The sequence below is a fragment of the Sinohyriopsis cumingii genome, unplaced genomic scaffold, assembly GCF_028554795.1.
Source record: "Sinohyriopsis cumingii isolate HCF-2022 unplaced genomic scaffold, ASM2855479v2 utg000160l, whole genome shotgun sequence".
NCBI lineage: Eukaryota > Metazoa > Mollusca > Bivalvia > Unionida > Unionidae > Sinohyriopsis > Sinohyriopsis cumingii.
This window is the reverse complement of record NW_028315873.1, coordinates 11,418,226-11,434,934: the sequence shown is the minus strand read 5'-3', so window position 1 is coordinate 11,434,934 and position 16,709 is coordinate 11,418,226. Positions and strand designations below refer to the sequence as shown.

General features: G+C 35.9%; 1 protein-coding gene across 1 annotated transcript; it reads right to left on the bottom strand.

Moving 5' to 3' along the window:
- Window positions 1-12,139: 12,139 nt before the first annotated feature.
- On the bottom strand, window positions 12,140-15,538 carry LOC149774778 (uncharacterized). The gene has a single exon (XM_089945003.1). The coding sequence runs from the start codon at window positions 15,536-15,538 to the stop codon at window positions 14,450-14,452; it is 1,089 nt and encodes a 362-aa protein (XP_089801129.1). The 3' UTR covers window positions 12,140-14,449.
- Between the last annotated feature and the right edge of the window lie 1,171 nt (window positions 15,539-16,709).

Genomic DNA, 16,709 nt, shown 5'->3' with positions numbered 1-16,709 from the left:
AATGTTAATTTTTATTAAGGAATCATTGTCAACAAAAATAACTATTGCCGTATTTATCCGTACTTTTCGCACGCCCAACATTGATCAGGGCAAACCCAGATCTGCCATTGCAAAATGCATCAGAATATCATCCTCTTCTAAATTGTTCATACAGAAAAAAGCGGCGTGTTTTACCAGTCTTGGAAATTTCAGTCCAAAAAGGACAAAAGACGAGTGATTGGTCATACTTGTTCAAGTAAGATCTGGAGTCGAATAAAGTTTCAGGACCAGTGAACCTCAACTGTACAGTTAAACAGTGAACCTTATATATGCAGTTGAACAGTGAACATCAAACGTACAGTTAAACAGTGAACCTCAAATGTACAGTTAAACAGTGAACCTCATATATGCAGTTAAACAGTGAACCTCAAACGTACAGTTAAACAGTGAACATCATATGTGCAATTAAACAGTGAACCTCAAACGTACAGTTAAACAGTGAACCTCATATATGCAGTTAAACAGTGAACCTCAAACGTACAGTTAAACAGTGAACCTCAAAAGTACAGTTAAACAGTGAACCTCATATATGCAGTTAAACAGTGAACCTCAAACGTACAGTTAAACAGTGAACCTCAAAAGTACAGTTAAACAGTGAACCTCATATATGCAGTTAAACAGTGAACCTCAAACGTACAGTTAGTGAACATCATATGTGCAGTTAAACAGAGAACCTCAAACGTACAGTTAAACAGTGAACCTCATATATGCAGTTAAACAGTGAACCTCAAACGTACAGTTAAACAGTGAACCTCAAATGTACAGTTAAACAGTGAACCTCATAAGTACAGTTAAACAGTGAACCTCATATATGCAGTTAAACAGTGAACCTCAAACGTACAGTTAAACAGTGAACATCATATGTGCAGTTAAACAGTGAACCTCAAACGTACAGTTAAACAGTGAACCTCATATATGCAGTTAAACAGTGAACCTCAAACGTACAGTTAAACAGTGAACCTCAAATGTACAGTTAAACAGTGAACCTCATAAGTACAGTTAAACAGTGAACCTCATATATACAGTTAAACAGTGAACCTCAAACGTACAGTTAGACAGTGAACATCATATGTGCAGTTAAACAGTGAACCTCAAACGTACAGTTAAACAGTGAACCTCATATATGCAGTTAAACAGTGAACCTCAAACGTACAGTTAAACAGTGAGCCTCAAATGTACAGTTAAACAGTGAACCTCATAAGTACAGTTAAACAGTGAACCTCATATATGCAGTTAAACAGTGAACCTCAAACGTACAGTTAAACAGTGAGCCTCATATATGCAGTTAAATAGTGAGTCTCAAACGTACAGTTAAACAGTGAACCTCAAATGTACAGTTAAACAGTGAACCTCATATATGCAGTTAAACAGTGACCTTCAAACGTACAGTTAAACAGTGAACCTCAAATGTACAGTTAAACAGTGAACCTCAAATGTACAGTTAAACAGCGAATATCATGCATACAGTTAAACAGTAAACCTCATATAGACAAATATTCGAAACTCATACACACAGTTAAACATACGTTAACGTTTACCGGTACTAAGCAAGCATATGTCTCAAACAATGATATTTTCAATAACTCACAAGCCGCATTATTGCAGTCTTTCCCAGGTGCGTTTCGACAGAAGTTGTCAGTTTTGCCATTTTATACATCTTCACACATTCTGTGTAAATACTGAATACATTTAATCGTTCTCGTTTTTTTTTTGTTCAAATATCGTTACAAAATGATCAAAAAATCAACTGCCAAATACATAGAAATCTATGGAAATTCAAAATCACAAATGTTTTAAATGTCTAAACTGGATTTGCTGGAATGATCTTCCACTAATAAATTAAACGAAATAAATGATATAGTATGGATATTTGTATTAATGCGAACAAAGTCCACAATTATCTTTCTTGATATTAACGTTAAAACACATATTAGCCTTTTGAAGTTGAACGCGTTATTTCATGTTACCGTCTGCTTTCCAAGAGTCGATGACATGTTCCACAAAACGCCTAGATATCACCTACCTGTACATCTATTTGATGTTTGTACTTTATTAACCAAATGTACTTGAGAAACAATTCACATATTTTTTTGTTTGCACACATGACAATAACGTGTTACCGTATTATTCAGCCAATACGTTAAATCTTCCAAGTGGAAAAATTGATTTAAACAATGCCGTCGTGACATAATTATCCGTTGAACTGTGGCGAAACCAAATGAGACAGCATACATAGCATTATGCTGGAATACAGGATTCGATAAATGTCCAACAGAGATAGCCGGACTTGACAAATTTAGTCTCCGCTTAAAGACGATTTTTATAATGATCATTTGGCAATGAAACTAAGAAGGCATTTTAAATTCGATCTCTTACAGAAGCTTTTCATAGGTATGTACAGATTGTCAGACACCGCAATAGTATTGACTCAAAAAAGAGAGAGCTTTCAATCGATGTAAATAAAACTGGAAAACTTTGATGAGAACATCAAGTAGGTTAGATCATAATACAGTGTATATAATATACTTATAGTTTAAACGATGTCTTGATTTTATAAAGGAACCTTGTTGTGGTTGTGAACTGATTAAATGTTAAAGCGGTTTCTCATTGTTTCAACATAGAATTAGGTCAGGGTCAAATTATATGTTGCATGTACTTAAAAACTAATACTATTCTTTACTTTTCTGCCACTTTTGTACAGATATAAGTAGAAAATAGCTGCAAATTAACATCGTTTACTGCCAATAATTTCAAATGATGATGACATAAAAGACAAAAAGTTGTAAAAATGCATTGTCCAAATTTATATATTTATCAAATTTTAGGAAAGTCAAATATAAATGAAATCTTACAAATGAAGTCCTATTTTATTTGGGCATTTATTTTTTTATGTTTACATCTTGTATATTGTTCGATATTTATCTTCAGTGAAGTCCATATTTGCAACCTTATCCTCTGTAACATTTGCATTGCATTTTACCCTTACACACATTGGGAGATTTTGTATTCGGAGCTATGAAATAGTTTTGTTTGCAATGTAATGCTTAATGACGCTTTTTCAATGTGCTGCATTCTTTATTTTTAAAACTGATACACACATTTTGATTTATTTGGTTTCGCATATCGGGTTTTCGCTATTACGAAATTTTTGCTTTTGTACGGTATTAGACCAGCCCAAGCCTTTCACCATATGAAGTTAGAAGACTTACGGAAATATGAGAGAATGGGTGACCTGGAGAAAGGTTCCAGAAATGCTAATTCCTACACAGTTGCTATCAAGACTATATGGTAATAACATACAGGAAACCTTCAAATTATGGTCATTGAAATGAGTATGTCTGTTACCGTACAACAGTTGTTTTCATCAGGAAAATGCCATCAACACATTTAGACAAATGAACGCATGGAGACAAATGAAAACATGGCAGATACATGAGGACATGGTAGATAAATGATGATAAGGTAGATTTAAAAAAACGTTGTAATTAAATAAGCGCATGGTAGACTAAATGTACACATAATAGATACATGTACACAATGTAGACAAAGGAATGGATGGTAGATAAATAAACACAAGGTAGATAAATAAAAACATTGTAAATAAATGAACACAAGGTAGAACAAAACATTGTAGATAAATGATAGCATGTTAAACCAATGAACATGGTAGATAAATAAAAACATTGTAAAAAGATGAACGCATGGTAGACAAATGAACACATGGTAGACAAATGAACGCATGGTAGATAAACGAACACAAGGTAGATAAATATAAACATTGTAGATAAATAAAAACATTGTAAAAAGATGAACGCATGGTAGACAAATGAACACATGGTAGACAAATGAACGCATGGTAGATAAACAAACACAAGGTAGATAAATATAAACATTGTAGATAAATAAAAACATTGTAAAAAGATGAACGCATGGTAGGCAAATGAACACATGGTAGACAAATGAACACATGGTAGACAAATGAATGCATGGTAGATAAACAAACACAAGGTAGATAAATATAAACATTGTAGACAAATGAACACAGGGTAGACAAATAAACACATGGTAGACAAATGAACGCATGATAGATACAAATCATATGGTAGACAAATCATGCAAAGTCTTTCAATGCTAATAGGTCCCATTTGATTCAAAACAAACAAGTTGTATATATCCAAGTAATTCAATACAATGTGGTGTATATCAGTGTAATTTACAGTAAGATAGTGTTCATACATCATCATAATCAACAACAAGTAATATAGAATATATGCTTGTAAATCAAAACAAATTACTTGGTATAAATCCATGTAATTCAAAACAAATCACGTGATATAAATCCATGTAATTCATAACAAATGACGTGATAAATATCCATGTAATTCATAACAAATAGCGTTATATTTATCGGTGTAATTCACAGCAGTGTGGTGTATATCAGTGTAATTCACAATAAGTAGTGTCGTATTAATCAACTGAACCCACAACTTGTACTATCGTATATATCTATATAATTAACAAAAAAGAATGTGGCAGTTACACATGCAAATCATAATTATAATAATGTGGTATATACCCATGCAATAAACAAATTCTTGCGCATTGGAAATTAGTGTAATTCACAACAAGTAGTGGAGTATATCACCATATAAATCACAACAAAATACTCAGGTATATATCAACGTACTTCGCAACAAATAGCGTGGTATATATCCCTGTAATTCACAAAAATAATAGTGTATATATCCCTATAATAGATAATACTAGCAAATACTGTCCTTGTAATTTACAACAATTATATATATATATATATATATATATATATATATATATATATATATATATATATATATATAAACTAACACTTATGTATACGAATTTCTAAATCAGGAACATGATTTTACTTCAAGATGAAAAGTTCGCCTTTTCTATTCAGTTCGAGCCCAATACCTCTTGCTCTGAAACCATGTGAGTAATGACACCTCCGTAAAGGAGGATCGAATTATATGTCATCCGGCTATTGATCTGAGTGTGCCAATAAATAAATTGGGCATCAGGAAGATAACTCTTACCATCAATCATCAACACATCATAATAATGAGCTGAAGTTAATTGCCAAAATTACCGAGTTGAAATTACCGGCCAAAACTACCAAGTTGAAATTATCGGCCAAAATTACCGAGCTGCAATTACCGGCCAAACTTACCGAGCTGCAATTACCGGCCAAACTTACCGAGCTGCAATTACCGACCAAAATTACCGAGCTGCAATTACCGGCCAGACTTACCGAGCTGCAATTACCGGCCAAAATTACCGAGCTGAAATTACCGGCCAAAATTACCGAGCTGAAATTACCGGCAGAAATCATTTTATTAATGTTATGATAAAAATCTTCTAATGGATTAAGGATGAAAACTTATTTAAATCAAGAAAGTAAAGTTCACCGAACACTGTATGATTACATACTTCAGCATCGATTGCATAGCCATTCAACCAACGTCGATAACTTTGAAACGAGTGGAACATGTAGACTATGCGAAATGACGAACCAATTTGTCTCAACCATTATTATGTTTTAATTAACATTTCTACTTACTATAAGATTGCTTGTATCCAATGTCTCTCTTTCCCCATTACTGCGGTCGGTTTGCATTTAAATTTTAAAATAATACATAGGTTAAGAAACTTTCTGGTAAAATACAGAGAGAGAGAGAGAGAGAGAGAGAGAGAGAGAGAGAGAGAGTTGTTGTTGTTGTTGTTGTGGGGTTTAACGCCATTTTTCAGCACGATAGGCTATACATGGCGGCCAGTATTAATGGTGGAGGAAGAACCCGGAAAACCCCGGAAAGAACCACCGACCCATGAGAAGCTACTGGCAAGCTTTCTCACATGCCCACATTGACTGAAGAGAGAGAGAGAGAGAGAGAGAGAGAGAGAGAGTAGTTATGTTACGGTAGGTAATCAGTGATCAGATATCAACGGTAGGTAATCAGTGATAGATATTACGGAATGACGATTGTATTTACTTCCCTTGACAAGTGTAACTTCACAAAAGGCCAGTAATTAGCCTAGGTTACACTTGTTTCTGTATCATCTGGTTTATATAACATTTTCCTGCTGTGTTCCGAAGGAGCGTATGATATTCTGTACCAACTGTAATCCCTTTATTTGTTAGCTATTTATGGTCAGCAACGACTACCTGTACATAAATGATTTGATTATTTAAAATATTACACACATAATTGTTTGTTTCAGAAGATATTTAAATTGCTTTTGATATATTGGTAAATTCATCAAGGTAATAGAATCAAATGCCGATACTAAGTTGTGGGATAGATTAGTAAATTCCATTGAGCTGTGAAATTGTTAGAGAATTATGAAGATAAATAATTTTGATTCACAATTATTGCTCTCTTTAAAGTGTGTGTGTGTGTGTGTGTGTGTGTGTCTGTGTGTGTGTGTGAGAGAGAGAGAGAGAGAGAGAGAAGGAAAACAGGAATTTTCGATACAATTGTGTACCATATTTAACTCATTTAAAAACAGGAAGTATCGATTTTTCTCCTTGTTGTGTTCTTATGCCAACTATGATTATTATTCGGAAATTTATCACTGATCTAGAGAGTATCGAAGCAATAGTCCACTGTTGAAATCATATTTTTATGCCTATTCATACGCCATGAGCGGGTCACAATTTGATAAATGGACGGTACTGGCATATCAAATTGTTTTATCTCAACAATTTAAAAGCTATGTTATTTTCAATGCATGTGACATACATACATACATACATACATACATACATACATACATACATACATACATTGATCCATCCATCCATCCATACATACATACATACATTGATTCATCCATCCATCCATACATGCATACATACATACATACATACATTGATCCATCCATCCATCCATGCATTACGTACATACATACATATATACATACATTGATACATGCATACATACGTACATGCATCCATTAATCCATCCATGCATGCATGCATGCATGCATGCATGCATACATACATACATGCATGCATACATACATACATACACACACACATACATACATACATACATACTTGCATCGACAGCAACATCTAATCTCAGAATAAGCACCTATGGATGCTAGGGTGCTAGGTAGGTCGTCGGCACATGATTTCAATACAAGAACGACGCTTTTGTAGCAATTTAGGTACATCCAATGTATTATCATGCAAACAAATGGGTCAGATATGCGGACACAGATTTTAAAAGAAGCCTTTTTCATAGAGTTTTAAATATTAATTGGAAATTATCTATCTTTCCATATTGATGGATCCACAGAGATCATGATTGTCAGTGGAAAGATATGTTGAAGAAACTGACAAAATACAATAGATATAGCGTGAAACTAGTCATACAGCTTTGTGACTACAGGTACTTTTCTCAAAGCAAATAAGAGAAGATACAACAACAATCACAACATATTTTTCAAGAACAAAACTCTAAAACGTTCAAATGTACTAGAAATCTTCATTATCTTAACTTTTGGATCTATGCTGAATTACAAAAGTCGTTGTTTAAAAGGGAGGAAAACTTTCAGCAATAGAAACAAATTGGCTACTTAATCTGAGGGTAAAGATATGACATTGTAAAAGCAATCTTAACTGATGTGGAAGGAAAATATATCTTTTCTTTTAGTGAACAGCAAGTGAATCGATGCAATGACATATTTTCTAGTTCATTGGAATAAGCAGACTTATTGTTATTGCTTATTTCTCGGGCTATCTTTGTATCAAAAAGTTTATTAATTTTTTTTCTTCTTAATAAGACCATCAAATTACTATTATTGGAATCGAAATGTATTCCATAAAAAAATATAAGTTAATATCATCTCAGTGTTAACATGGATGCGGTTCGATTTGATTCTATTGTATATTTGTGATGATCATATTGTCACGGAATTGTGTGTAGCGAATTAATGTACCAGGTTTTGCTGATGCGTGCAACGTGTCCTGAGGAAGACTAAAAAACACAAAGTTCGTTTTGACATTGCTGCACACGCAAAGTGCCTACAATGAGAAACCCGATTGCCTCGTGTTCTGGGGCTGTTGACTTTCACCACAACCAGTGTACGTATATATTAATTTTTCCTTGTTTTAGCACAATGAGGTCCAATCCTCAACTGTAGACCGATAATGAGGTCCAATCCTCAAGTGTAGACCGATAAGGAGGTCCAATCCTCAACTGTAGACCGATAATGAGGTCCATTCCTCAACTGTAGACCGATGCGGTTTTGTTGCCGGGATTCGTAGAACTCTGTGGAGTTGTGTGTAAGCCGTATGCTGAAGTCCTTGGTGATGTTGTCTCAAATGACGTTATGGATTTGCTCGCAGTGAGGTGTCGGAGCTTTGTGACCAACGTGTCGGTTTGGAATAAGGAGGCTCCCAGGAGATCCTTCAGTAGACTGAGAGGGACTTATCATGCGTGGTAGCACCTTGGTCATTAGACAAGAGCTGTGGAACCGGAAATACGCCGTGATCGTCCACTGGACGCCACGAGATTCACTGTCCCAATTATAAAATCAGTATTAATCACTATCATTATATGAATGAAATCAAGAATTCAATACCGCTATATGCGTGAAAATCAATAATGCATGCATCCTGCTTGTAGATAAAACAAACATTATTCATATTAGTGAATAAATCCAATACTATGATAACCCTCAATGAAACAATCAGTGTTCATATTTGTGTATAAATTATATAGATTGATCATCCATGGTGATTCATCATTCATGGTGATTCATCATCCATGGTGATTCATCATTCATGGTGATTCATCATCCATGGTGATTCATCATTCATGGTGATTCATCATCCATGGTGATTCATCATTCATGGTGATTCATCCATACATCAGACATATTTTCTTATAGGTTCAATATGTTGCTTCTTTTTCTTATTACTAACTGAAGTTACATGTTCTAATTAGTTCCATATAAGATTGATATCATTCTTTGTATCCGTTGTTTAACTCAGCTTGGATTATTCTGTTCAATCCATTATTGGACTTTATGCGCACAAGTACGGTGTCGGATTCATTCATCTTTCAGTTAATGTCAATAAAAATAAATGTCTTATTAAAAGCAGTGCTTTCAGTGTCTTTACTAAATCCAATCCCAACTCAGCTTGATACCTTGACGTATTCATATGTTAATGCTTGCAATTCGTGACTAATCCCTTGAACCTACCGTTTGTTTGCTATTTCAGACTTGGGTAAAGACAAGTTAGAACGATGCTTTGCAGACAAGAGATTTATAATCGGATACCCTTCGCATTTTCGCCATTTCTTGCAGTTTATCTTCAAATCTGCACCATCACCCTTTGTCTCTCATGTACAACACGCGTCAAAGGTTAAACTTAGGTTTTAGGTGTTTGAATGCACTTCATTGTGTCTGTGTTTGTTATAATGTGATCCTTTCCGATAAAGTTTCAGGTTGCGTCAATGTGTATCCCTTTATGCAATACGTTGTAAACACGATGGGCTGTCAAGGACTAACCTTATTCTGACCCGTACCTTTCAGCCTCTGTATAATATATGACCGTATGAAGAACATGGATTCATACGATTAATGGGCGTATTCAGAGCCTCTGTAACTCGCGGTCAGATGAAAACACTAACGGAATTTGTAGCAATGTCAAATAACCTTTCTTTAGAAAGTAATTTGTCATGTCTTGGTGTAACATATTTTAGCCATTGCTTACTGTTACAGACACTAAATGAGAATTAACTGTTAATAGCCAGCGATTATGGGGTACTGTTTGTAAATTTCATTCGGTGTGGTACTTTGAAAATCTTGGTAACGTATGAAATCCTAGTTATTTCTTGTCGACGTGGTAAAATTCTATGTCTTGATGTAATTTTCATATCTCACTTATCACGATGAGCATTTATCCTCAGACATCAGTTTGATCAGCCATGCTAGTAAGGTAATGCTGAAGATCATCTTGAACAGACTCAAACTACAAGCAGAAGAAATAATCGCTGAAGAACAGGCCGGGTTCCCGAGTGGAAGAAGCACAACAGAACAAATATTTAATCTGAGGGTTCTGTGCGAAAAGTACTCGCAACACCAACGAGACATCCATCATGTGTTCATAGATTTAAAAAAGGCGTTTGACAGAGTGTGGCATGAGGCATTATGGGCCACAATGAAGAAGTATAACATGGGACAAAAGTTAATCAATACCATCAAGCAGCTGTACGCCAAGGCTACCAGTGCAGTAATTGCCCAAGGTGCTGTGGGGGACTGGTTCCAGACAGCAGTGGGAGTGCGTCAAGGCTGTCTTCTGTCACCCACGCTTTTCAACATATACTTAGAGCACATCATGAGCGAAGCCCTGGAAAACCACTTTGGGACAGTCAGCATTGGAGGGCGTAACATCACCAACCTCCGCTTTGCAGACGACATTGATGGGCTGGCAGGCAGTGAAGACGAGCTAGCCACCTTAGTGAAGAACCTGGATGAAACATCTTCCAGATCTGACATGGAGATAAGCGCTGAGAAGACAAAACTGATGACAAATAGTGGCAAACAAATCTCAGCCAAGATTAAAGTCAGAGGACATGAATTGGAAACAGTGAGCCAGTTCAAATATCTTGGTTCCATAATCACTGAAGAGGGATCAAGAGCAGAAATTTTGTCAAGAGCAGCACAAACAATGGCAGCTATGTCAAAGCTAAGACCCATCTGGAGAGACAAGAATATCTGTCACTAGAGCCAACAGTCTATCCACAACAGTCCTACAGGGCAGCGTCCAGGGTGGCGAAGGACAGGTAGACAGAGAAAAAAGTGGACTGACAACATCACAGAATGGACCAGGAAAAGTTTTGTGGAGACACAGGCATTGGCACATGATCGAGACAAGTGGAGGGAACTGGTCAGATGTTCAGCAACACAGTGCCTCAACGACCACACTTGGTCATGAGACTAATGATGATGATGATGATTGCTACTTCTGAACGCTTAGCTTAGTCAGATGGATTAATCTCCCTTGATGTTGTTGAGCACCAGGTTTCGTATTGACTACCGGATTTATTTAGGGTCATACAGACATCAAATAATTGTTCCTCATTCAGCACGATTAATAGCATCTATAACGTAAAAATGACGTCAGGACACTCTAAAGCAAAGGCGTGATATCTTAGGTACTGGAATGTGTTCTAAATTCATTTGACCATTTTTTCCGGTTTTTTTTCTTCAAGTAAAATACTTTATTGTATGTGTTCAGTGCTGCGCTCATTTCAAACGAAATGTCTCAATGATGTCCTTTCTTGCTTTATAATGAGTTGCGAAAGGTAGAAATTATTGCACTCATTTTAAAATTTCAGTTGAAATATGTATTCATGTTATATTCTCCATACATTATGCATGGTTTGAAATGTTGATCGCTTTTACATACTTAGCCATTAACCAAGGTTTATCTCTTTTTTTTTTCTATCTGCATTTGACCAACTCAATGACAGTCACTATCGGGATAGATAGATAGAGAGAGAGAGAGAGAAAATTATATTAAATATAATATGTATACGTCAAAAATGTTTTTGTTTAATCGTACTAGCATAGCTTTTATCAAAATTTCCAAGCCTTTATTGTTTAATTATGTGTACATAATAATAATAATAATAATAATAATAAAAATTCAAGCAAAATTATAATGTATATTTAAATACAAATGAACTTGCCTCTCTCAATTGGTTTTTGTCTAGTCATGTAAAGAAAGATTTTGTCAAACTGTGTTCGTGAAAAGAGTTCAAAACTGTATCAAAGCAGAAAAGTTAACATATATCACTTTTAGGGGCGGGACGAAGAGCAGCAGTGGGTAGCCATGTATATAAAGATAAGATTTGAAATGTTATGTAGGTCACGAGACTGGTACGTATAGAGAATAGTGGTGCAAAACAACCGTTAGTCTGCAATTTTGATGACTATATACAGCTATATTAATCTCTGTTATTTATTACTTATGGTATTTACTCATACCATTATACACAATTCAAAGAATCAACGGTGTGACTTAAGGTCAGGGAAAGAATATATGAATATTTTTATTCTTTATTGGGTACATATATTAAAAGAGCATAATATACATTTAAGAATTAAAAATGGAAATATACCTGACATATCTATCATCGTATCTCGCACACAAATGCACACATACAAACAGGCATATACAACTATGTACGTTCATACATGCATACTCATACGGGATGAACGGTATGCACAAAAAAGAAATTAGTATAGTGAATGAAAGGTTCCAAAATGTTTGATATGATCCAGAATAATACTGGCAAAGACCACAAGACGTTTAATATAATCAAGAGTAATACTGGTAAAAATCACAAGGCGTATAATTTAATAACGAGCATTAATTGTAAAGGTCAAAAGACGTATAATTTAATAAAGATCATTACTTGCAAAGGCCAAAAGACGTATGATACAATAAAGATTATTAATGGTGAAGGCGCTTGATATGATCTACTTTCATAACTAGAAAAGGCCAGAAAGAGTTTGAACGTGTTGGCAATGATTTCGAGAAATACTGGTAAAGGTCACAAAACATTTGATACAATCCAGTCATATTGATAAAGGCCTCAATGCGTTTGAGATGATCCACAGTAATACTGATAAAGGCCACATGAGTTTTGATACAATCCACTGTCATTTGGTCATATTGATAAAGGCCACCAGGAAATTTGATAAAATCAATGGTTATACTAGCGAAGGCCACGGGGCGTTTGATAGGGACAAGTCATGCTTAAAAAAGGCCAAAAGGCGTTTTATACAACTCAGAGTCATACTGATAAATGTCACAAGCTGTTTGATATGATCCAGGGTCATACCGATAATAGCCAACAGGCGTTTGACATGATCCAGAGTCATACCGATAATGGCCAACAGGCGTTTGATATGATCCAGGGTCATACCGATAATGGCCAACAAGCATTTTGATATGAACCAGGGTCATACCGATAATGGCCAACAGGCATTTTGATATGAACCAGGGTCATACCGATAATGGCCAACAGGCGTTTGATATGATCCAGGGTCATACCGATAATGGCCAACAGGCGTTTGATATGATCCAGGGTCCAGGGTCATACCAATATTGGCCAACAGGCGTTTGATATGATCCAGGGTCATACCGATATTGGCCAACAGGCGTTTGATATGATCCAGGGTCATACCGATAATGGCCAACAGGCATTTGATATGATCCAGGTTCTTACTGACAATGGCCAACAGGTGTTTGATATCATCCAGGGTCATACCGATAATGGCCAACAGGCGTTTGATATTATCCAGGGTCATACTGATAATGGCCAACAGGCGTTTGATATTATCCAGGGTCATACTGATAATGACCAACAGGCATTTTATATGATCCAGGGTCATACTGATAATGGCCAACAGGCATTTGATATGATCCAGGGTCATACTGATAATGACCAACAGGCATTTGATTTGATCCAGGGTCATACTGATAAAGACCAACAGGAGTTTGATAGGATCCAGAACGATATTGATAAGGGAAAGGAGATGAATTGAGAGTTTGTAAATCGACACATTTTGACCTCCATTGTTCTGATAAGTCTCTTACACAAGGGCTTGTTTTATCTGGGATATATTTCATGCCATATGCATCAAGTTTAGAACATGCAACCGTATATAATTAAGGTATATTTACATCTAAGGCCTCCGCCACAGCTTGTATAGTAGTAGTAGTAGTAGTAGAAGCAGTGGCGGTAATTTCAACTTTTCGTTCAGCAATTTAATGGTCATATTTACGTTTCGTTCCAACAACAAGTATTGAAAATATGATACCATGTGGTTCAATTTAACATATCTAGCAGTGAAAAAGATATCAGAATTGAACCATGTTATTTATTTACATGTTGAGACCTGTGAAACCACAAAATTTCATCTGTTAGATCAAAATAGTCATTTTACATCGTTGTGAAAACAACAGCATATGGCCAAAATAGTCATTTTTATATCACTGTTAACGAAACATTAACAATTAGAACAATATTTCATTGGTGACGAAATAGATACAGCTTGTGTCCAGCTTTGAGATTTGTATCTAAACAAGCAGCATTATCCTTGTCGAAGGCTGTGTAATTTGAAACATAGTTACAACACAATTAGATACGACCTGAAAAACAACATCATCCCGTATTAGCTAATGCATTTGGAGTCTTATAAAATATTGAATATTCACAATTTTCATTGATTTGAAAATATACAAGGCAATACAACTATTTAAGTAATAATAATGTAACAAATTACATTTTAAGACATCAATTCACTCAAACACAATGTCAGCGGAGAACAATATAAAATGAACTTCTTACTTTAGTCGATACTGGTAAAGTTTACTACTGTCTGATTCACTTGTGACTAGGAACACATCATCGTCCCTACTAAAGCAAATAGATTTAGGTTTAGATGGTGCTCCGTTAGATATGATTTGAAGAACAGCACAATCTGGTGTAATCTGGTGGATGTTGCTAGAACTATTTCCAACAACATACACCATATCATATCTGTCAGTAGCAACACCACGGGGATTCTTAAGACTGTCATGACTGTAGACGAACTTCTGGCTGTCACTCATCTCAAAACAATACAGGGAATGGGCTTGACTCACTGTTATGTAGACACGCCTGAAAGATGAATCCAGAGCGACACTGGTCATTGAGCCATCACAATGACATTCAAACTGAGGACAGGACTCCTCGTTCCCCGCACTGTTGATAAGGCTCCAATAGTGTTGACGTCCGTAATTACAGTCACCAGATATAATGATTTTCCCATTTCCAACAGCAGCAACACCGCTGCAGTTATATCTCGTAGCTATCTTCTTTGTGCGATTTATCTCCCCATCTCTGAAAGAGAGGAACAGGACTATTTTCTCCAGGCGTAAAGGCACAGCCACCTCATCATTATCATCTACAACACATACACCGTATACGCCGCGTTTCAGATTGTAACTGGTGATTGAGTTGTACGTGGAGTCCAACAGACATACTGCTTTGTTGCTATAATCTCCTAGCATCACATGACCAGAGTGTAAATACGTCACACCCACATAGTTAGGTCGTAAAGGAGCTTTATCTTTTGTCTCAATAACTCTTTCCATCTGAATCAGACAGTTTTTGGATGGCTCCTTGATGCCTGGAACAGGCAGACTTTCGAGTTCTCTTCTGCTGATTATCTTAACCAAACTATCTGGGCCTGCTGATATTATGGACTGGAATTGGGGATTCACTTCCAACTGGACTGTAGTGATCGTCGTTTTCGTGTACCTCTCTTGAATCTGATCCAAATATGAAGTTAGTTGTGACGTCATTTTTTCTGTCATAAGAAACACCTGCGTTTCTGTTCCATATTTCTTGACTGTTTCTAGGAGTGTATGTGAATTTCTAATTGAACTCATCACAACGGTGGTTCTCCTCCTGTTTTAGTATTATCTCTTCTTTGCAAATTATATGCCCTTCCGTCTTTACTCTTCTCTCCAATTCATCAAAGACGTGATTTATTTTCTTTCTTAGGTCTCTGACTTGACTGGTCAAGTCATTTACATGAGACTGAAGAAGGCTGATGTTAGACTCATTGGCTTCAGTTATTTTTTTAAGATGAGTCTCTATTTTCTTCATATGTTCAATTACACTGTCTGGGTTCGTTTCCTGCAATAGACTTGGTAATTCCATCTTTAAGTCAGACACATTAGCACAGTTTCTGTGGCTGACAATACAACACTTACTACAACAAGCAGTCTTGTGATCCTTGCAATAGAAATCAATCGCCTCCCCATCGTGTCCTGGACAGCTGAACCCTTTTGCAAACTTCATTACAATTTGTGGATTGCTTGTAAATTCTTCCGTGGAAAATATTACATGATTTCTAGAAATCTTCTGGTTTCGATGAACTTCTGAGCAATTTTCACACATAGCCTCCTCGCACTCCACACAAAAATCTTCAGCTGACCTCAATTTGCCCGCAGAGTGACAACTGTCGCATGATCGGTCTACTTTCACTTTTGCATCACTTAGAATGGATTGCAAAATCACGTTAATGGGAAACATAGATGCCACTATTGTAGTAGATTTACCTTTTTGTCCAGGGCTAACAGCTAGTCTACAAATCGGACACTCGATTTGTTTTAGTTTTTCTACTGTTTTATCTCGGATGATATGTAGTCCTGTAAACATTTTTCGCAGAAAGAGTGCATGTACGGTAACTGTCTTGGAATCTTGAAATCATCCAGACAAATAGGACAGTTTTGTCTCTCCTCAGAATGAAAATCCTCTCTGGAACTTGCCATGATAAATATTATGTTTCCTTTCAAGAGACAGAAATAATGCTCTCCGTTAATATTCGTTATTTATAGCCGTTTGTTGAATTTCGGCAATCACGCGTCATTTACAAATACATTCCTTCTAGGTCAAGGATCGTCAAATCTATTTGTGAGCACGTGACGGTTACGTTAGCAGATATTGTTATAGGTTTGTTTCCCTACCGTATATATACATGTATTAACTGATACATTCACGCATGATCAGGAATAAGTGTTTATGTTTTAAATGTTGTCGGTATATAAAATTGTT

Coding starts and splice junctions, on each gene's coding strand:
- LOC149774778 (XM_089945003.1), bottom strand. CDS start 15,538: ATGAGTTCAATTAGAAATTCACATACACTCCTAGAAACAGTCAAGAAA.